The 23,211-nt window shown below is 46.5% G+C and overlaps 2 protein-coding genes across 2 annotated transcripts; one reads left to right on the plus strand and one right to left on the minus strand.

Annotated features, from left to right (window-relative positions):
• Positions 1 to 1,060: 1,060 nt before the first annotated feature.
• On the minus strand, positions 1,061 to 7,166 carry LOC123043820 (protein tesmin/TSO1-like CXC 5). The gene is made up of 9 exons (XM_044466412.1): positions 6,947 to 7,166; positions 5,851 to 6,312; positions 5,337 to 5,441; positions 4,348 to 4,528; positions 3,440 to 3,790; positions 3,088 to 3,170; positions 2,907 to 3,001; positions 2,206 to 2,604; positions 1,061 to 2,027 (listed from the first exon to the last, which is right to left on the minus strand). The coding sequence occupies exons 2-9, from the start codon at positions 6,237 to 6,239 to the stop codon at positions 1,861 to 1,863; spliced, it is 1,770 nt and encodes a 589-aa protein (XP_044322347.1). The 5' UTR covers positions 6,240 to 6,312; positions 6,947 to 7,166; the 3' UTR covers positions 1,061 to 1,860.
• Positions 7,167 to 8,356: 1,190 nt separating this feature from the next.
• Positions 8,357 to 13,040, plus strand: LOC123039082 (momilactone A synthase). Its single transcript, XM_044462379.1, has 4 exons — positions 8,357 to 8,433; positions 11,870 to 11,947; positions 12,042 to 12,095; positions 12,239 to 13,040. The coding sequence occupies exons 1-4, from the start codon at positions 8,357 to 8,359 to the stop codon at positions 13,038 to 13,040; spliced, it is 1,011 nt and encodes a 336-aa protein (XP_044318314.1).
• Positions 13,041 to 23,211: the final 10,171 nt, after the last annotated feature.

The following is a 23,211-nucleotide window of genomic DNA, read 5'->3' on the forward strand; positions in this document are numbered from 1 at the left end:
AATATTCTCTCGTTCCGTTCTTTCCAAATGTTCCAGCAGACCAGAGCAATGACCGAACGCCAAGACTTGGCAGAATCCTTGTTCATGCTTGCGGAGGAACGCTGCCACCACTGTATTAGGGTCGCCGTGGCCGTCCATGCATTTCCAGCCGAGAGAGTATCATCTGTCCGGGAGGAGCCAGTTGTTCTGAATCTCATTCCATAGGTCGAGGAATTGATTGAGGAGGTGGCCGTGAGGTTATCTTTGAAGTGTCTCAACCATTTATTTTCTAAGGGTGCGCTGCTTGTAAAGGTCTGGGTATTTGTCGCAAAGGCTTGTCCGTCTTGGACAAGCAGGGATCAGTCCAGAACTGAGTTTATGCTCCATCCCCACTGCTGACATCCACAGACACATGAATGAAACAGTGTCCTGACTATGTTATCTACAGGAATTGGAAGCCCCTACCACGGCTTGGATCTGTCCATCCATGACATCCAAAGCCATCTGCATCGCATGGCAACACTCTTAAAACTGAGGCTTGAAATCCCTAGGTCGCCAAATTTGCGCAACAGGTATACTTGCTTGATAAAAGTGCTTTGGGCTGGCAGCACTAAGGAGCTCATGAATGGTTGCAACTTTCTTGCCAAAATTTTCATAACCAACTTCACATAGAAGGACAGTAGGCTGATCGGTCTGTCGTCTTTAGCCTCTTTTGGGCATCTTGTTTCTTTGGTATGAGCACCAAAGTAGCTTCATTTAGACTTTCAAGGTTGATCACATTGGTTCTCTCAAATTACATGATGGCTGCCATAATGTTCTCTTTTATGATGTCCCAACAAGTTTGAAAGAACATAGCAGTATATCCGTCGGGTCTTGCTAGTTAGGGTTTAAGTCCATGACAACAACCCTCACAACATAATCGTCGGCTGGTGCTGTGAGACGGCACTTCCCTTGTGATTGCAACATTGTCCAGTTGCGGCCCAACAAGGGTCGAAAGGCCGCAGCCCGCCAGAGAAGGCACCAAGGATGGTGCTATTGTTATAGTTAGTGAGATTAATCTTAAGGTAGCTCAATTCCATTGTAATTTTACTTTTGAGTCGTGTTGTCAACTTTGAAGCACATAGTCTAGTCAAGTTCTCGCTTTTGCTAGGTTCGAAGCGCCGCGTCTGGTTTGACCAACCCCTTGATCTAAGTTATACTATCCCACACTCTGTGACGTGATATTTGATGAATAAATTTGGCTATTACCTCTCAAAAAAAAGGTCGGGGCTTTTGGTTGACTGCTCAGCGGCTTCCTGCGATCTGGCCACGCCAGCGGCAACGTTCAGGTCCCCGTCCAGAGAAGCAGGGGCACCGCACCAGTGCTGCAGCCAATCATCACTTCGAGAACTGCAACTTCCAGCTCTGTCAACTTCAGAAGCAGCCTGGCCCTAACGGCGCGGAGACGCCGTCTATTGTGCCTGTGCTCACCACGCCAGCCTCTATGGTGCATGCCCCCTAACGGACAGGGACGGTCTCCCTCTATACGATCTTATATTTCTTTACAGTGGGAGTAATATATGTCACAATCTCAGCAAAAGAGCTTGCTTCTTCAGGTGATCACGGGCGAGATATTATCACTCATGTCCACGACGTACGTGAAACTTCAATTGGCTAAGGCAATGCATGTGTCTAGTACAAAGGGATGAGTGATAATACTCGGAGAAGGTTAGCAACCTGCTCAAACCAAATCCTGAAATCCACCCATCAGGTTCTCTAGGTTAGCACTCTAGGTTTGCTATATGCCATTGTCGGGCGGCCATTTTGCGCGGGCAATGAAATGCTCGTTCTGGCTACAGCATGCTCATGGCACTGGGCTGCTCATCCCACTTCTCGAATCGGCTACAGACCTGGTGACTTGACACTTGCTGGAGAATGGAGCGACTGTCGGATTGTTTGTCCAACCCTAGCAACCTCTGCGACCCTCGATACGGACGACGAACCGCAACTGCTGCCAACGGAAGTTTGCTCGTGGAAGAACTTCGATGGCATCGAAGAGAGCTTCTCTTCTGCAGAAACGAAACCAGGAGCCATTAAATCTGGATTCTTATTTGCAACAGTGCTGATACAGAGCCAAGTAATAACTACAGGTTTAGATGGTTTCGGCGTCTCGTATTAGGATTTAGGATAACGGCTACTATTGCATCTACAGAACTTGATGAACGCCATGGCGCCATTAGCACTCACCATGAAGCCTTCCGCAGTTCACAAGCTCACCAAGGTAGTCATGCAAGGTTTTCAGAATGCGCTTCTCTTGCTCTTTGTAAGTGTCTGGCAATCTCTGTTTGGTGGCCGAGGGAATTACAGCTGCAACGCTTGGTGTCAGGAAAAGCCGATCTTGCTCGTTACACATCAGTTTCTGGGTTTCAGGGGACACCGGTCTTCTGTCATACTTGCATGTATCAGAAGGGTCGGACCTTGCTGCTCCTGCCCTTACTTCAGAAACAGGAACTGCGGTTAAACTGTTTTCTGTTGAGCAAACTTGTTCATCGCGCTGTTTCTCGACTGCTTCCATGTCATGGTTTATGGAAGAAAGGCAACTATCTGCTTGATCTAATTTTCTTCTGTTAGTGTTCTCCTTAACACCTGAAAATGAAACAGTAATGAGATTCAGAGAAAATATCCTTACAATACACCTGATAGTGAGTTCTACTTTTAAGGTATGTGCAATTTTTCTTTAGGTGGAGTAACAAAGCAACCCCTCTGAACTGAATGTGACAAGGTCACTGTGTTCTACGCTGTACTTCCCAATAGTTGATGGGAAACCAGCAATAAAAGATCTACGCATGGCCATAGAAGAATGTGAACAAGCAAACACAAAACAATTCAGCATAATGAATCACATATTAGGATCACATCTACAATTGTTCTTTTGGAGAGAACAATACCTACGGATGCTCCAGCAGCTTGCCTTGATACTAGAAGCAATACTTTACAGAGCTCATTGACATTCTCTATCTGGATAACATCAGCTAAAAGTGGCCTTAAGAAGATAAGAAACATATATTAGACAACACAATCAAATGAGTTCAAATGAGAAATTGGTTATAACCATGGACAGAATGTCACCTGTAAGTAACTCCATGCGGTTCTACTTTGACGGCACTTTTAGTGCCTTCTATAGGAACAGGAGTGAGCAAAGACGAAGTCACCTGAAATGGGATAAAAACCAAAAGTATATGTCAATAACCAGAATTTCAACTTTTTTTACCTTTTATTTCATCCAAATGATATGTTCTAGCATTTGAGCTACTGGTCATAAATATTCAGTCGGTCATTTATAGATTATAAAACACCACATGTTCTTGGCTGCTACAGTATATACCTTAAATTGTTTTCTAAGTCGACATAATGAAAAAAAGTCAACATAACGAAAGCCGAAGTCATGAATATAATGGAAGGTATGCTGTAAAATAATTACTTGTGAAGAATCATTGTTGTTGATGAGCTGATCTCTGCCTGAAGAAGCCACTGAGAGATTGGAGAGCTTTTCTGCTGCAGGAGAAAGAGCCGCATATGGTCCAGTAATACCCATTGTAGCAGGATTCTGCATATGATGTGCATAGACAAGGTGCTGCTGGTGCCGGGTGATACGGCGTATTGCTTTCCTATCTTCATTGCTCTCATAGTTCTTGCAATCCATACATTTGCAGTTCTCTGAACAGAGGATATTAGATCGAAAGCACTCACAGTATTTCTTCAGGCACTCGGATCTCTTGCAGTGGCACCCCTTCATGTGCTTACCCACAAGAGGGCCTTCTGCTACTTTAAACTGGGATGTAAAGGGAATGGATTTCATACATGATATGGTAAGGCAAACATATTGGAATACAACTCGGAATTTGGCTTGTTTCTCATATAGCAATTGACTCATGGTATGGGCTCAGAGTCAATGATTATTAAGTGCTAGCAGAATGCCAAAGGTCAAATTTGTCAATTTTAAGCAATGTGCCCAAAAGGAAGTCAGGTAATGGTAATCTATGATTAATTTCTGACATTGGAAGGACAACTTCTAGATGACAAAAGGAGGATTTGAGTTTTCTGTCATTGTTGCTGCACCGATCTTGCTTAACATAGCATGAAAGACAAAATCCGGCAACTATTGCACATATAATAAATAAAGATGTGACACTTAGTCAAATGACATTATGTGCACCGTTTAGGCCACTTCATGTGTTTCTTCATCGTGGTTAAATTTTCCAAACAGACAATAAAACAAGCAAGCAAGCAAATAAGGTTTTAAGATGACATAGATAGCCAAGCCCTTCAGCAACTAGAGAACTGGAGGAAAACACAAGTCATTCTTGGAAAATATACATTGTCCTCTACCTCGCGGTTCTGGGCTGCATGTGGAGGGATGTTCCCAATTTTGGGCATAAAGGCCATAGGATTCCTTTCCATTGCAGCATCTATAGCAACCTGTCTTGCAGCCTCATGACCAACATTATTATAACAGTTTTTGCAGTTGCAATCATTGCAGTATCTACCTGATGCAAAACACTCACAATACCTGGAAATGCATTCAATCAAAAGACCAATCAGTAGAATTCTATGATCTAAAAACAATCCAAGTCGTTGCCTAGCTATTAAAAAAGTAAGGGCTATCAACTGACTTGAAAGAACAAAAGGAGTTCATTAGTAATGCAAGTGTTCAGAAAGAAGGCAAAATCTCATTAATGTTGTAGATATTAGAACATTTTTATAGACTTGGTCAAAGATAAAGTTTGACTTAGGACAAACCTAGAACCTCAATCAATTTGGAGTGGAGGGAGGACTTGTTTTTCTTATAACTTTGGCACTATTTCAGATTATATTTTTGAAAATTCAGTTATTACTTATCCTGATAGTGCAAGACGCAAATGAATGACCACAAAAATCAATAATTATTTGTTCTATTTACTTTCATATTTGCTATTCTAATAAGTACTCTAAAGATGGAGCCTGGCAAAGAAACTGTTTAACCACAAAGCGTAGAACATGAACAATAGCATCAAATTATTAAAGAAAATACTACGAAGAAATAACAACTGTATCAGGTTTCATTTGGAGGTTTAATATACAATCGTTTGCTTGTTTGCATTGTGCCCCTTTGGCAACTTATCGGCAGTACATGACAGAAAGCAATACAGGCATACGCACACGTTATGCACGTACGACGGCAGTGAGATTTTTCACAGCAAGCAATATACAGTACATAAGCACTAATCTTAAAGGGTTATGAAATGACTTGAGGGATAAAATATTAACCTAAAAGAAGATTCAGTAATAAAAAAACCCATATGCTGCATATTGTTTGAATAAATTACAAGGGAAATTACTTCTTCAGACATTTCGAGTTCTTGCACTTGCATTGTGTCCTCCTTGATGTCCTGTCTGTGGATTCACATGATGTTTCACTCCATGGATATCGAGCATTCCATCTCCTGGAGATAGGAAAATTTGCAAAATCAACAAAAATAGTTTCCAGCCAACTCTTCCCTGCTCTCAGAGGATAAAAGGGGAGAAACCTGGACACGATTTCTCAATTAACTTTGAAACACAGAATACCAGCTGCAATTATTTATATAGAAGAAGAAACGAAGCCAATGTCCTAGTAGGTACTCCCTCTGACCGGAAATACTTGTCATCAAAATGGATAAAAAAGGATGTGTCTAAAATTAAAATATGTCTAGATACATCTATTTTTATTCATTTTGATGACAAGTATTTCCGGACGGAGGGAGTAGCTACCAATTTCAATTCCTTCAACCAAACATCCCATCACATTATATGCCATAGACTCTAAACAAACATTACTATTCCCAAATTACATGGCAGGGGGAGAGAGCTCACACGTCTACAGAGGTTGCACGCATTGGCAGCACCACCGGCACCTCCGTCTTGGGCAACGATTGTTTCAGAACTGGGGGTGCCTGTTGCAATGGGCGCAGTTGTACCCTTGGTGGTGGCAGCTCTGCAACTTGCAATGCCTCCCGCAATGGTAAATCTTGCGACAGCACAGGTGAAAGCCGCCGCACCTGCAGCTTCTTAGCTGCGGGTTGAGTAGGAAATGGCATGTGGTGCTTTCTAACCATTAGTGTAGGCCATGGCACCGGAGGCCACAGTGGCAGCGCCTGGGAGAGCGATGCCGCTGTTGCGGCACTTCCTGACTTGCGGGCGTAGAAGGCCGAGCAGAAGTTTGGCTGCACTGAACCAGGAGGAAGGTTCAATGGGTTGTCCATTTTGTACCAGTTTTCAGATCCACCTGGGGGCCTTGCTGGGGTTTTCCACTCTCATCTCCGAGTCCGACGTCACCTGGCATCACAGAGAAAATTCATTTGAGCATGATCAGTACTTGGTTGAAGTGTTATCCAGGATGAAGACCTCCAGACTTTTACAGATCAGTACTTGCCAAGCGGTTAATTCACTCTCAAATCAAACCGGAAGGACAATAAACTAGTTAGCGCAAACCCATAATAAAATCCCTAAACCACCAAAATCCGTCCGGCTCCATGAAACATTCGTAAGTAAATCTAACTGATCTGCACACAGGACGCAGTGGCACCCAACGTATCCTTCCTCTTGATCAAACCGATTTCACCCTCACCTCCCACAAATTAATCAGCAGAGCATCGGCACAAATCCGAAACAAACTGGATTCAGCGCTCGCCGCTCGTCAGTTCTGAAGAGCTCTGACACCTCGTAGCGCCGCAAAGCCAGAGCCCGACATTTCATTCGCCCCAGAACCACCCAGTTCCCCACGAACCGAACCACGCCCCTCTCCCCCGGCCGAAAATGCCTCGAGCCCTCACACGATCCACAGCAAAACCATGTACGAAACGGAGAAACATCTAGGAAGAATCAAAGCATCTTAGGAAGGGTTCCTATCCATGAGCCTGTCGCGGATAATCCCCACAGCAAAAACAGCGGCGAAAAGTTGGGAAGGAACCTCATCTCGGACGCGCGCGAGGTCGATCCGCGCCGACGAGAAGATCCGGCGAGGGGGAGCCCGCCGGTGACGGGCGGCGAGGCCGGGTGGGGGAGGGGGGAGCAGGTGGGCGAGGGAGCTGTGCTTTCGATTTCGCCAGGTTTCGCCCCGTTTTCCAGGGGCCGGAGAACAGACGGAGATGGGAGAAGGTATTTGTAGCTGCTGACGCTTGACGGCCGAGAAAAGTATACTTTAAAGCTTTAAGGTTTGAACTGGTAGAGCCCCGTTGAAATTGAACCCTGAATTTCAAATCCCTGAAATTAGCTCCTTCGCCTTACTGGAACCGGCCAATCCAGCATTTCAAATTTCATCGAGTTTGGAGTAGCAGATTGAGGGATACATTGATTTTTTTCATTTTCAACAAAACTTTGGCCAAAATTTTCTGATCATTCTGAGAAATTTTGAATTTCAACAAAACTTCGCCTTACGGTCTAAAAAATGAACACTAATATGCTGATCATTCTGAGAAATTTTCAAAAATAATAATTCCAAGCCGATTAACAATTACAAGATAAATACCAATTCAGCCCGGTTGTTTTTTGAATCTTGTGGTAAGTCAAGGATGTATTTTCAAAAAGAAAATTGACGGGTTTCGGAGTTGAGGGTTGCAAATCGAGCCGAGTGGTTAGTTGGAGGTTGAAATGCGAACCTTTCTCTTGGTACAATATCTTTTCTCTCTACTTTGTGACGTTGTGGAAATTTTCAATGCTTTGTCAACTCTACTCGAGGATAAGTTGGTCCGCGAACCGCAGCATGTTTCATGGGACTCCATGGCTGACGAGGACAACGAAAAGGAGTTGGCTCCCCAAACACCACTAGTTGCCACCAAAGCCATCGACTCCAGCAGGTTGTACGTGCAGCATGAGGCGAGCAGCTCTTTTCCTACTTTTGTGACATCGTGGAAATTTTCAATGTTTCGCCACTCTACTCGAGGATAAGTTGGTCTGCGAGCCATGGCATGTTTCGTGGGACTCCATGGCCGACGAGGACAACGAAAAGGAGTTGGCTCCCCAAACACCACTAGTTGCCACCAAAGCCATCGACTCTAGCAGGTTGTATGTGCAGCACAAGGCGAGCAACTCTTTTCCTACTTTTGTGACGTCGTGGAATTTTTCAATGTTTTGCCACTCTACTCGAGGATAAGGTGGCCCACGAGTTGTTTCATGGGCCTCCATGGTCGACGAGGACAATGAAGAGGAGTTGGCTCTCCAGACACCTCTAGTTGCCACCAAAGCCATTGACTCCAGCAGGTTGTACGTGCAGCATGAGGCGAGCAGCTCTTTTCCTACTTTTGTGACATCGTGGAAATTTTCAATATTTTGCCACTCTACTTGAAGATAAGTTGGCCTGCGAGCTGTTTCATGGGCCTCCATGGCCGACGAGGACAATGAAGAGGAGCTGGCTTCCCAGACACCACTAGCTGCCACCAAAGCCATCGACTCCAGCAGGTTGTACGTGCAGCATGAGGCGAGCCGCTCTTTTCCTACTTCGTGACGTCGTGGAATTTTCCAATGTTTTGCCAACTCTACTCAAGCATAAGTTGTCGCACGAGCCGCAACTTGTTTCGTGGGCCTGCATGGTCGATGAGGACAATGAAGAGGAGCTGCCTCCCCAGACCACTAGATGCCACCGAAGCCATCGACTCCAGCAGGCTATACGTGCAAAACGAGATAAGCAACTCTTTTCCTACTTCACGATGTCGTGGAATTTTTCAATGTTTTGCCAACTCTACCCGAGGATAAGTTGGCCCGCGAGCCGCAACCTATTTTATTTCCATGGCCGACGAGGACAACGAAGAGGAATTAGCTCCCTAGACACCGCTAGTTGCCACCAAAGCCATCGTCTCCAGCAAGTTGTACGTGCAACACAAGGCAAGCAGGGGGCATTGACAGAAGGTGCCGCAAGGCATGGATTGCATCGTCCAATGTCGCCAATCCTGGCTTTTGCTTCCCGTGCCATCTATACTTGGCTCCACCACAGATGCTGCAGATGCTGCAGATGCCTCCTCGTTGGGCACCATGCGACGGATTGCATAGATTCGTTTAGGATGCTCGAGTTGCCTTGAGAATGATTATCGGGCACGTGTGTGTCGCAATGTCTGGCGTCCGCTCAGCTTACTCGCAAAACCTGCCATGCCGCCATCGTCATGTGTCATCAGTGAGCATCCTCGATCTCCAACTCCGCGTCAAGCCAGTTCCAAGGCAATTCGGTGTGATTCTTAGAAGTTGATTTGTGTATGCTCCCATAGGCCCAACAACCCCGACTAGTGTGACTATGCAGTACGATTTTGAGCGCAAGCTGAGCTGATGTGCTCGGAACTACAAGGTTTGGCTTCGTTTTAGTTGAAGGAGGCGGTCCAACCTCTATGTGATGTCGCTCAATGTATGTAAGGTTGGATGCTTTGGTTTGGGAGCTTTCTAGAGTGTTCGGGGGTTGCTCCGGATAAGTTCTCTCTTGCACTAGATGTGAAGCAAACCTCCCCTGCTATGGTGGATCCTGATGTTGACTTTGTTGAGGAGAGGGTTGCGGAGCCCTATGGCCGCTTCTCCCCTCGTGCTAGGGTCAGTTCACCGACATTGTCTACCTTGCCCTCTGCGTGTGTTGCCTCTATGAGCGAGGCCACTGCCGTGCTCGTGCCTTCAGTAATGCAGATCATGCCTGAACTTCAGCGGATGTGTAAGGAACCGGTTTCACCACTTTTAGGGGAGAAACTAAAGGGGGCTCGCTCATGCCCTCGGTTGTGACTTTGGCTCATGATCCAACCACCCTGGAGCCTAGCCAAGCATCTGCATATGAAGAGAGGGGTTGACTTGATGCTCGTGCTATGCACTTGCCGAAGCCCATCGGCCCGATGGTTCCTGTGGGTGAGGATATTGTTGTGGCCGGTGTGGTTGTGCCTAATCCCGAGGCCCTCTTCGTCGCCAAGACTTGCGATTTCCCCAGTGAATTGGATGCTGCAAAATATGAAAAGACGATTGGTTGCCTCTTGAAGGGAAATCTTTGAGGGAGAAATGCAAGAAAGGTGGTTCTAATCCTCGACCCAACATCCTCAAGGAAAAATCTAGGAGGAGCAAAAGCAATAAGGGTGGTGCAGACGGAACACACAGGTGATTCCATGATTGATGGTTCTCAAATTTCTTGGTTGGAAGCCGGGACTCGGTTGTGTCTGTTGACTTTGTTGATTTGTCTCTTTTACTCGACGGGGTTCCCTTTGCGATGTTGAGATCCATGCGTTGGGGAGAGGCATTAATACCATATGGGGTGTGTTTGTTGGCCTGCCTCTGTGGTCGTGTGTCTCCATGATCCGTGAGTAGTTGACATGCTTATAGGTTTGTGCTTGTTCGACTGTCTTGAGCAAGTTTGTAACAGCTTTCATCCGGTTTTCTGTAAATTAACGGGCAACTTTCTTATTTTTAATTAATGGATGAGTCAATAATTTTGCTGAGGTTTCAAAATATATACTAATTTATGTTGCCAAATGATAATTGCGCCACGTGGGTGGCACCAAGCAATCCGGTCGTCATGGTTTTTTTTTTGAAGGAAGGCCATCATGGCAAGCTTTATTGAATTATAGAACACTTACATCATCCACGAGCTTACTGACAATGACATCAGGTGGCTCGTTTAACCAACTGAGATTCGACTTATTACAAAAGGAGAAGTTAGCTAGCACATGTGCCGCTTGATTACAAGAACGAATACAATGCTTAAAAATGACCTTCCAAATCGACGTACTAATATCAACGCATTCCGTGAAGAGAGCCGCAGCTTCATCCCACCATCTTTCTTGGCCATTGCAGAAGTTAATTACCTGGAGAGAATCTAATTCCGCTTCAATCTGGTTTAGTCCTAGAGAGTCGGCAAAGAATAGCCCATCCCTCATGGCCATCGCCTCCATTGTAATTGCATCCGCCGCCACCGGTACAAAATTGCATTGCGCGGCAATGAAGTTTCCATGAATATCCCTCATAACAGCCGCAGTTGCCCCACTCCCTTCATCTGGAAAAAAGGCTGCATCAACATTTAGTTTTGTGTATCCTGGGTCCGGCTTACACCATTTAGTCTCTGGCATTACATGTGAACTTGTCAATGAATTCTGGAAATTTGAAGCAATCGATAGAATGGATATTGGCCATCTCCAAGAAGGTGGCACCGGCTCATCATGTGTCATTCGCCTACGTATCCACCACAAGTACCAGGCTCCCACCATTAGTGCTTGTTTGAAGTTGACATTAGAATGTACCATCAGTAGATCATCCGGAAGGGTTAAAAGATGTTCGAATATAATCGAGCCCGACCTATCCACTGGTACAGCATCTTCCACCAGTTGCAACATCACAAGACGCCTCCACACTTCCTTTGCATGCACACATAGAAATAAAAGATGCCTAATATCCTCAACACCTTGATGGCATATCGGGCACGCCCCATTAGAACCAATGTGTCTGTTTGTCAGGATTGCCTTTAGCGGAACGATTCCTCGCAGAACCCTCCGGTCGTCATGGTTTTTATAACTAAGGTTGCCATCCGAAAAGAAAAATACAAACTTAAAAAAAAAACTGAAACTTGCAGTTTAAAATGAAAGTTGTCATGACATCCTCGCGCCACTAAACCTGCCACCAGAAACGTTCGAAATTGTCACGTGTGCGTGTCACGTGTGACAGGGTCCTTTATGTTCCCCTCATTGACCCGACAAAGCTTACGACTGTAGATGCTCAAGCTCCAATGCCGGAGCGATCCACAACCACGCCGTGCCAAAGGCTGTGGAGTTGACTTCAGAAGCAACATTAGGTGAAAACGGGACAGCGACGGTAGAGCGGGAGGCGATGGTAACACTCGCCTATTGAAACCTGCAAGTCTTCTTAACAACCACCCCGTGGGCAGAAAAGAAACAAGAAGTGCAAGTAATCATTCTTATCGGCGAGCTCAAGAAATGCTCAGAGCCGTGCAACTCGTGCTCAGGTAAGCAAGAACATGAGGCTCCGCTTCTGCAATTCGGTACTGTAGTAAAACTCAATAACCAAGCTTGTGTTCTGTTCTGCATATACAAGAGCAGATTTGCGTCGTCAGGTTTCATCAATGGATTCTCCACAGCTTCAAACCCGCAGTGGTGCAAAAAAATTCATCATTTAGATTGAATTTGTTGTACTGTACGGCGCATCGATCAGGCATCATCGGCCAGTGTATTGAGATGAAGAGTTCGATTGTGGGTGTCCGTGTCCTATCACCAGTGTGATGATACATATGGTGCAGGTTGGCTGGTAAAGTGGCGGTCATCACCGGCGCCGCGAGCGGCATCGGCAAGGCGACGGCCGCGGAGTTCGTCAGGAACGGCGCCAAGGTCATCCTCGCCGACGTGCAGGACGACCTGGGCCGCTCCGTCGCCGCGGAGCTCGGCGCGGACGCCGCCTACACCCGCTGCGACGTCTCGGACGAGGCGCAGATCGCGGCGGCCGTCGACCTCGCCGTCGAGCGGCACGGCCACCTCGACATCCTCTACAGCAACGCGGGCGTCTCCGGGTCCGCGTCCCAGGCCTCCGTGGGCGCGCTCGACCACGCCGACTTCGACCGCGTGATGGCGGTCAACGCCCGGTCGGCCGTCGCGTGCATCAAGCACGGCGCGCGCGTCATGGCGCCGGGCCGTCGCGGCGGCTGCGTCCTCTGCACGGCCAGCGTCATCGGCGTGCTCAGCTTCGGCTCCCCGATCCTCGCCTACGCCGTCTCCAAGGCCACCGTCATCGCCGCGGTGCGCGCGGCCGCGGGCCCGCTGGCGCGCGACCGGGTGCGCGTGAACGCCATCTCGCCGCACGCCATCGCAACGCCGCTCACGGTGCGGTCCATGGCCGAGATGTTTCCCGGCGCCGGCGAGGACACGCTGCGGCGGGTGGTGGAGGAGGACTGGAGCAAGCTGGATGGCACCGTGCTGGAGGTGGAGGACGTGGCCAGGGCGGCGCTGTACCTGGCGTCGGACGAGGCCAGGTACGTGACCGGGCACAACCTCGTCGTCGATGGTGGGTTCACCGCGTACAAGAGTGTCAGCATGCCGTTCCTATAGGTGCCGAGGAAGGATCGCTGAACTCCAAACGTACGTGCTTTCGCACTTTAAGAGTGTTCGACACATGGATTGATTTCCATCTACCAAACGAGGATCACCCTACCAATTTCATTCTGCAATTAAACCTGAGTTCTTAGAGGCAACAGAACTATATCAAGAGAACAATAAGCTATGGGCGACGCTACGTCCGCCGGCCGATGTTTAGATTTTACCCATCGCCTCGACGGCCGTTGGATGCTCGAATTGATAGCATGCCCACTCGTTATTTCCTGCAACAAACACTCTGTTGCGGAAACAACACTATTGCCCCCAGCCCCGATAGAGCTGCTCCGCGTGCGGCGCCACCACCAATCCACCGCAAAATCAGCCCGCCACCGGCGTGCATGAACTAAATTGAAGTTTCTGCAACACTATGCTGCACCATATCGCGCCTCAGATGGTCGGATCTGACACAAATCAAGCTCACCGAGGGGGGCTGCTTCGAGAACAGCTGCAGCCTCTACTCCAGCATGACGGCGACGAGCTCCCACGCTGGGCACTACTCCGATGATTTCTGCAACTGAAACTATGTTTTTGAAACATGCGTCGTGTTGCAATACTTGGCCTCGTACGCTCTAACATCGTGTGCTGCTCCAACGCTTTCTGCAACCGGGGCTACGTTTCTGAAGCAAGACCCATGCTGCAGAAAAAAACTTCGCCTCCCAAACCAATTTTTTTTCTGAAACAAGACTTGTGTTGCAGAAACTTGCTAAAACTAGACCCGTTGCTGAAAAAAACTTCACCACCGAATCGTCTTTTTATTACTAAAACAAGATATTTGTTACAGAAACCACCGATCTCTGATTCGTACCTGCTTGAGTCGTCGCCGGCCACCGTCGATCCCGAGCAAGTCGTCATCGCCACCACGGTGGATAAGGCCTGGTGGCCCAACGCCTCGCGCCGCCGTGGCCGTCCGCCGGCTCCCAAATCCAACCGCTCGTCGTCTAATCCAGACGAGCCTCGAAACCCCCCTACTGTTACCGAGTTGCAGGAATGATTGCCTTGAAACAACAGGTGAATTCCAGGAAAACTGACGCGGCTTCCATACGAACCCTGAAACCCCCCTATTGTTACCTAGTTGCAGGAATGGCAGACTTGAAACAACAGATGAGTTGCAGGAAAACAGACGCGGCTTCGGCGGACACAGGTACACTGTCGGCCGTCTGATCAACACACGATCAAACGGCTACGGAGCCGGCAGACGGGCGCGCGCGATCGGCCAGTAGAAGGTAAGATTTTTCCATAAGCTAAAAATTTGACATCAGATTGTTAGAGGTTTAGGGCGAACGCCTCGGCACCGGCCCGATGACGAGCACGGCCACGTCAGCTCTCTGGAACTGTCCGGGCGCTAGGAAACAGGGCGAACGGAACTTTTTAGCCCACCGCCCCACCCACTCACACGGGTAACCTGCAAAAAATAAGTATTTGTTGTTCTGTTAAAAGCCAAATCATTCCTGCAGTTCCAGACTGCCTAAAGTAAAGGACATACTCCTACACGAATGTGTCTCGCTGTTTGGGAATCTATCCCGTCAAGCTACGTCCCAAATAACATGGTGATATTATTCGGTGGAGTAATATTAAAAGCAATGTGAACAGTCCGCCATAAAACCTTCGCCATCGGACAGTCAAGAAATAGGTGTTTGATGGTCTCATCCCGATCACAAAAACCGCATCTTGTAGAACCAGTCCAGTTGCGCTTTATCAAATTGTTCTTAGTTAAAATGACTTGTTTGTGTACAAATCACATGAACACTTTAACTCTCAAAGACACTTTGACATTCCAAACATGTTTCGAACTAGAAATAGAGCTAGAGTTGATCACATCTAAATACATAGATTTAACCTTGAACTCTCCATTCCTAGTTAGCTTCCAACACAACATATCCGGCTGTTGAAAAAGCTGCACATCCATCAGTCTTCTCACCAAATGGAACCATGCTTCCCAACGGGGTCCGGCAAGTGCTCTCCTAAAGTGGATATTGAGGGGAGTGGACTGAAGCACGGTGCAACGGAACTGTCTCTTCGTTGCACTAGGCTATAAAGGGAGGGATATTAAAGCGCGAGGGGTGTTTCCCCTAGCCATGTATCCTCCCAGAATCTCGTAGAAGTACCATTTCCGACTAGAAACTTTGTTCTGTTAAAAAAGACTGATTTAACTCTCATTAGTCCTTTCCAAAAAGGTGAGTCTGTCGGCCTGACTGTCACCTGTGACAAAGTTTTCGAATATAGGTACTTATTACGCATAATCTGCGCCCACGTGGCCTCCGACTCTACAGATAGCTTATACAGCCACTTGCTGAGAAGACATCTGTTTTTAACCTCAAGATTTTCGATACCTAGACCCCCTTGGTCTTTCGGTCAACAAATAATATCCCACTTAGTGAGTCTATACTTCCTTTTCAGGTCATCACTCTGCCAGAAAAAGTGGGATCGATAGAAATCCAGTTGTTTCTGAACTCCAACTGGTATCTCGAAAAATGACAAGAGAAACATAGGCATGCTCGTGAGGACCGAATTAATCAGAATTAGACGGCCGCCATATGACATCAGCTTGCCCTTCCAGCAACTCAGTTTCTTCTCGAATCGATCCTCAATACACTTCCATTCTCTATTTGTTAGCTTACGATGGTGACTTGATATACTCAAATACGTGAAAGGTAGAGCCCCAAGTTCACACCCGAACAATTGCTTGTATGCCTCTTGTTCCTCTTTGGCTCTTCCAAAGCAGAACAATTCGCTTTTGTGAAAGTTAATCTTTAACCCGGTCAATTGTTTGAATAAGCATAACACCAGCTTCATGTTTCTCGCTTTTGCCATGTCATGCTCCATGAAGATGATAGTATCATCAGCGTACTGTAGGATAGACACCCTCCATCAACTAGATGAGGTACCATGCTACCTACTTGACCAGCCTCCTTTGCCCTTCCTATTAGAATGGTCAACATGTTGAGTACAATATTGAACAGAATAGGTGGCATCGGATCTCCTTGTCTCAGGCCCTTATGTGTTTGGAAATAGTGACCTATGTCATCATTCACTTTGATTCCAACACTCCCTTTTTGCGTGAAAGATTCAACCTGGTGTCTCCAAGCCGGGTCGAAACCTTTCATGCACAAAGCCTGTTGCAGAAATGGCCATTTGACTTTATTGTACGCTTTTTCAAAATCCACTTTGAAAACAACCCCGTCTAGCTTTTTCGTGTTTCATGAAGGACCACAACCCCTTCTAGAATGTTTCTGTCCAGCATGAAAGCAGTTTGGGTCGGCTGCACCACATAGTGCGCAATCTGCATGAGTCTATTTGTGCCAACCTTGGTAAATTTTTTGAAACTAACATTAAGAAGACAGATAGGCATGAACTGCTCAATTCTCACAGCCTCTGTTTTCTTCGGAAGCAAAGTTATTGTTCCAAAATTCAAGTGAAACAACTGAAGCTGTCCGGAGAATAGATCATGGAACATTGGTAATAAACCCCCTTTAATAATGTGCCAACATTTCTTATAAAACTCCGCCAGAAATCCATCCGGCCCCGGGGCTTTATTATTCTTCATCTGTGAAATCGCTTCAAACGCCTCTTTCTCCGAGAATGGTGCAGTTAATACCTCATTCTCATCTGCAGCCAGCTGAGGCACATCCGCAATCCTAGACTCATCCAAGGACACAAAATTATCCTCTGGAGGCCCAAATAGCTGTTTGTACTAATTGGTTATGTATAATTTTAAGTTCTACCCTAAGATCGTCCCCTCGTCTTGCTCAAGCCGAATTATCCTTTTCTTTCTATGCTTGCCATTGGCGACCACATGAAAGAATTGAGTGTTAGCGTCCCCTTGGACAACTTTGCGAACCTTAGCTCGCAATGCCCACTTCAACTCCTCTTCTCGCAACAACTCTTTCAATCTCATCTCCGCATCTACTTTAGCATGAAGCTCTGAGGTTTGTAGAATTGTGGACTCGGCCTTTAAATCTAGGGACTGAATAAGTGTAACGAGCCTTTCCTTTTCAACCTTATAGACCCCACTGAGATGCTTAGCCCACCCTCGCAAGAAACTCCTCAAGTTTCTAATCTTATTCTGCCATCTCTCGATAGAGGACCTTCCTCCTGCATCTATCGCCCATTCCCTGGCTATTAGATCCAGGAAACCTTCTCTTTCAAACCATGCAAAGTTCGAATGAAAAGGTATTTTTATTACCCATGCGTGTTGCCTCACCAGAGTCAACCAGCAAAGGGGTGTGGTCAGATATACCGCGAGATAGCACTTGGACTGTAACCAGGGGGAATTTCTCTTCGCAGTCGATGCTCCTAGGACTCTATCCAGCTTCTCATATGTCGGGGTTTGCAAAGTATTAGCCCAAGTGAATTTTCTACCCGAAAGCTCTATCTCTCTAAGATCCAAGCTTTCAATGATGGTATTAAACATGAACGACCACCTGGCGTCAAAATTATCATTGTTCTTTTCTTCTCTCCTTCTAATAATGTTAAAATCTCCCTAACCAAGATTGGAAGTTGTTCAGACCCGCAAATACGGGCGAGATCCGCCAAAAAGTCTGGTTTGAGTTCCGGCTGTGCGGCCCCGTACACTGCTACCAGTGCCCAATTAAATCCATCGACTTTGGATCTGACCCGAAATTTGACGGCGAAATCACCCATAACCACACTTCAGACTTCCAAACGCCTCACATCTAACCCCAATTAGGACCCCCCCCCCCTTGATCTTCCTCTTGGGGGGAGGCAGTGCCAATCAAAATCAACACCTCTAGATAAAGTGTTTAGAAACTAAGGAGAGAAATTGTCCCTACCTGTCTCGGAGAGGGCAATAATATCCAGTCTATGTTCAATTGAAGCATCTGCTAGAAACATTATTTTAGCCAAGTCCATTAGACCTCTGCTATTCCAAAAGATGCCTCTCATAGCTCATCATGGAATTTTTTGCTGGTACGGACCCTAGCACTTCTAGGCACCACGGATACATGATAGATTTTGCACCTCCACTTTCGCTTAGGCTTGTTCAGATCCTCTACCCGATCCTCACAACCGGGCTCCATGGATCTAACATCCTGACCCTCGACCGGGGCACTCTCCCTTAGGGTTATAGATGTTGGGAACGTAGTAGAAATTCAAAATTTTCCTACGAGTCACCAAGATCTATCTATGGAGAGACTAGCAACGAGGGGAAGGAGAGTGCATCTACATACCCTTGTAGATCGCTAAGCGGAAGCATTCAAGAGAACGGGGTTGAAGGAGTCGTACTCGTCGTGATCCAAATCACCGAAGATCCTAGTGCTGAACGGATGGCACCTTCGCGTTCAACACACGTACAGCCCAGTGACGTCTCCCATGCCTTGATCCAGCAAGGAGAGAGGGAGGGTTGGGGAAGACTCCGTCCAGTAGCAGCACAACGGCGTGGTGGTGGTGGAGGAGCGTGGCAATCCTGCAGGGCTTCGCCAAGCACCGCGAGAGAGGAGGAGGACTTGGGAGAGGGGGAGGGCTGCGCCAGAACTTGGGGTGCGGCTGCCCTCCCACCCCTCCACTATTTATAGGTGGGGAGAGAAGGGGGCCGTCCCCCTTAGATCCCATCTAGGGTTGGGGGCTGCGGCCAAGGGGGGGAGGAGTGCCTCCCAAGTCAACTGGAGGCCCTCCCCCTTAGGGTTTCCCCTCTCCCATGCGCATGGGCCTTGGGGGGGCTGGTGCCCCTAGCCCATTAAGGCTAGGGCGCCCCCTTACAGCCCATGCTGCTGTATTGGACGTGGTGGAACAATTTCCGGACCTCCGGACCCCTCCAGAATCCTCCGGAACCTTCTGGAAGCTTCCCGGTACAATACCAGAAAAACCCGACTTTCCCGGAACCCGAACAACAACTTTCCATATATAAATCTTTACGTCCGGACCATTCCGGAGATCCTCGTGATGTCCGGGATCTCATCTGGGACTCCGAACAACATTCGGTAACCACGTATATCTATTCCCTATAACCCTAGCGTCATCGAACCTTAAGTGTGTAGACCCTACGGGTTCGGGAACCATGCAGACATGACCGAGACGTTCTCCGGTCAATAACCAACAGCAGGATCTGGATACCCATGTTGGCTCCCACATGTTCCACGATGATCTCATCGGATGAACCACGATGTCAATGACTCAATCGATCCCGTATACAATTCCCTTTGTCTAGCGGTATTATACTTGCCCGAGATTCGATCGTCGGTATGCCGATACCTTGTTCTATCTCGTTACCGGCAAGTCTCTTTACTCGTTCCGTAACACATCATCCCGTGATCAACCCCTTGGTCACATTGTGCACATTATGATGATGTCCTACCGAGTGGGCCCAGAAATACCTCCCCGTCAACCGGAGTGACAAATCCCAGTCTCGATTCGCGCCAACCCAACAGACACTTTTGGAGATACCCGTAGTGCACCTTTATAGCCACCCAGTTATGTTGTGACGTTTGGTACACCCAAAGCATTCCTACGGTATCCGGGAGTTGCACAATCTCATGGTCTAAGGAAATGATACTTGACATTAGAAAAGCTTTAGCATACAAACTACACGATCTTTGTGCTAGGCTTAGGATTGGGTCTTGTCCATCACATCATTCTCCTAATGATGTGATCCCGTTATCAACAACATCCAATGTCCATGGTCAGGAAACCGTAACCACCTATTGATCAATGAGCTAGTCAATTAGAGGCTTTACTAGGGACATGGTGTTGTCTACCACACATGTATGTGAGTTTCCTATCAATACAATTATAGCATGGATAATAAACGATTATCATGAACAAGGAAATATAATAATAATAACTAATTTATTATTGCCTCTAGGGCATATTTCCAACAGTCTCCCACTTGCACTAGAGTCAATAATCTAGTTCACATTGCCATGTGATTAACACTGACAGGTCGCATCGCCATGTGACCAACATCCAAAGAGTTTACTAGTGTCACTAAACTAGTTCACATCACCATGTGATTAAGACTCAATGAGTTCTGGGGTTTGATCATGTTTTGCTTGCGAGAGAGATTTTAGTCAACGGGTCTGCAACATTCAGATCCGTATGTACTTCACAAATCTTTAGGTCTGCTACCACGCTCCACTTGGAGCTATTCCAAATGGTTTCTCCACTATACGTATCTGGTTTGCTACTCAGAGTCACTCAGATAGGTGTTAAAGCTTGCATCGACGTAACCCCTTACGCCAAACTCTTTATCACTTCCATAATCGAGAAACATGTCCTTATTTACTCCAAGGACAATTTTGACCGTTGTCCAATGATCCATTCCTGGATCATTCTTGTACCCCTTGACTGACTCATGGCAAGGCACACATCCGGTGCGGTATACAGCATAGCATACTATAGAGCCTACGTCTGAAACATAGGGAACGACCTTCGTCCTTTGTCTCTCTTCTGCCATGGTCGAGCTTTAACTCTTAACTTCATACCTTACAACTCAGGCAAGAACTCTTTCTTAACTGATCCATCTTGAACACCTTCAAGATCATGTCAAGGTATGAGCTCATTTGAAAGTACCATTCAGCGTTTTTTTGATCTATCCTCATAGATCTTGATGCTCAATGTTCAAGTAGCTTTATTCCAGGTTTTGTATTGAAAAACACCTTTCAAATAACCCTATATGCTTTCTAGAAATTCTACATCATTTCCGATCAACAATATGTCAACAACATATACTCATCAGAAATTCTATAGTGCTCCCACTCACTTCTTTGGAAATACAAGTTTTTCATAAACTTTGTATAAACCCAAAAATCTTTGATCATCTCATCAAAGCGTACATTCCAACTCCGAGATGCTTACTCCAGTCCTCAGAAGGATTGCTAGAGCCAGCATACCTTTTAGCATCCTTAGGATCGACAAAACCTTTCTGATTGTATCACATACAACCTTTCCTTACGAAGACTGGTAAGGAAACTCGTTTTGACATCCATCTGCCAGATTTCATAAATGCAGCTAATGCTAACATGATTCCGACGGACTTAAGCATCGCTACGGATGAGAAAATCTCATCGTAGTCAACTCCTTGAACTTGTGAAAAACTCTTCGCCACAAGTCGAGCTTCATAGATGGTGACATTACCGTTCACGTCCGTCTTCTTCTTAAAGATCCATTTATCTCAATGGCTTGCCGATCAATGGGCAAGTCCACCAAAGTCCATGCTTTGTTCTGATACATGGATCCTATCTCGGATTTCATGGCTTCTAACCATTTGTTGGAATATGGGCCCACCATTGCTTCTCCATAGCTCGTTGTAGGACCTTGAGAAGAGGTGTCTAGAGGGGGGGTGATTAGACACTAAGTACCAAAGTTGCAGTTTTTAACCTTTTTAAGTTTAAGTGGAGTTTAGGCACAAGTTTAACATTCACAACACATAGCAAGCAAGCATGCAAAGAGTATATGAGCAGCGGAAAGTAAAGCATGCAACTTGCAAGAATGTAAAGGGAAGGGTTTTGGAGCATTCAAACGCAATTGGAGACACAGATGTTTTTGGCGTGGTTCCGATAGGTGGTGCTATCGTACATCCACGTTGATGGAGACTTCAACCCACGAAGGGTAACGGTTGCGCGAGTCCACGGAGGGCTCCACCCACGAAGGGTCCACGAAGAAGCAACCTTGTCTATCCCACCATGGACGTTGCCCACGAAGGACTTGCCTCACTAGCGGTAGATCTTCACGAAGTAGGCGATCTCCTTGCCCTTACAAACTCCTTAGTTCAACTCCACAATCTTTGTCGGAGGATCCCAAGTGACACCTAGCCAATCTAGGAGACACCACTCTCCAAGAAGTAACAAATGGTGCGTTGATGATGAACTCCTTGCTCTTGTGCTTCAAATGATAGTCTCCCCAACACTCAACTCTCTCTCATAAGATTTGGATCTGGTGGAGAAGATTTGAGTGGAAAGAAACTTGGGGAAGGCTAGAGATCAAGATTCATATGGTAGGAATGGAATACCTTGGTCTCAACACATGAGTAGGTAGTTCTCTCTCAGAACTGGTAAGTTGGAAGTGTAGGTTTGTTCTGATGGCTCTCTCCACTAATGAAGAGGAGGTGGAGGGGTATATATAGCCTCCACACAAAATCTAACCGTTACACACAATTTAGCAATCTCGGTGGGACCGAATCAATAAACTTGGTCAGACCGATTTAGCAAACAATGTGACCATTAGGAATTTCGGTGGGACCAAAATGCAACTCGGTAGGACCGATATGATTAGGGTTAGGGCATAACGTAATCTCGGTGAGACCGATTACACAAACTCGGTAGGACCGATTTTGGTAATTAGCTAACCAGAGAGTTGGTCAGGCAAACTCGGTGGGACCGATTACTCAAACTCGGTGGGACCGATTTTGGTAATAAGTTGACCAGAGAGTTTGCATTGTAATCTCGGTAGTACCGATTGCTCAAACTCGGTAAGACCGATTTTGATAATGGACATACACAGAGAGATTACAATCCCATCTCGGTGAGACCGAGATCCCTATCGGTGAGACCGATTTGCCTAGGGTTTGTGGCAGTGGCTATGACATCTGAACTCGATGGCGCCAGATAAAAAGAATCGGTGTGACCGATTTTGGCTTTAGGTTTAGGTCATATGAGTGGAAGTGGGAAAGTAGTTGAGGGTTTTGGAGCATATCACTAAGCACTATCGAGCAAGAAACTCATTAAGCAACACCTCATCCCTTCTTGATAGTATTGGCTTTTCCTATAGACTCAATGTGATCTTGGATCACTAAAATGTAAAATGAAGAGTCTTGAGCTTGAAGCTTTTGCCAATCCTTTGTCCTTAGCATCTTGAAGGAGTTCCCACATCCTTTAGTCCATGCCACTCCATTGTTGAACTTGTCTGAAATATACTAGATAAAAGTGTAGTCCAACAAGAGATATGTTGACATTAATTACCAAAACAACCTAGGGAGCACTTGTGCTTTCAATCTCCCCCTTTTTGGTAATTGATGACAACATACATCAAAGCTTTAGATAAAGATATAAAGAATAGCAAGTAAAGCTTTGGAAAGACATGTAACAAGCATAGGCTCCCCCTACATGTATGCAATCATGTGAATATGGAATATAGAAGCATGTGAGAGCATAACCATGACAGAGTAGGCAATGTG

The sequence above is a fragment of the Triticum aestivum genome, chromosome 2B (assembly GCF_018294505.1).
Source record: "Triticum aestivum cultivar Chinese Spring chromosome 2B, IWGSC CS RefSeq v2.1, whole genome shotgun sequence".
NCBI classification, from domain to species: domain Eukaryota; kingdom Viridiplantae; phylum Streptophyta; class Magnoliopsida; order Poales; family Poaceae; genus Triticum; species Triticum aestivum.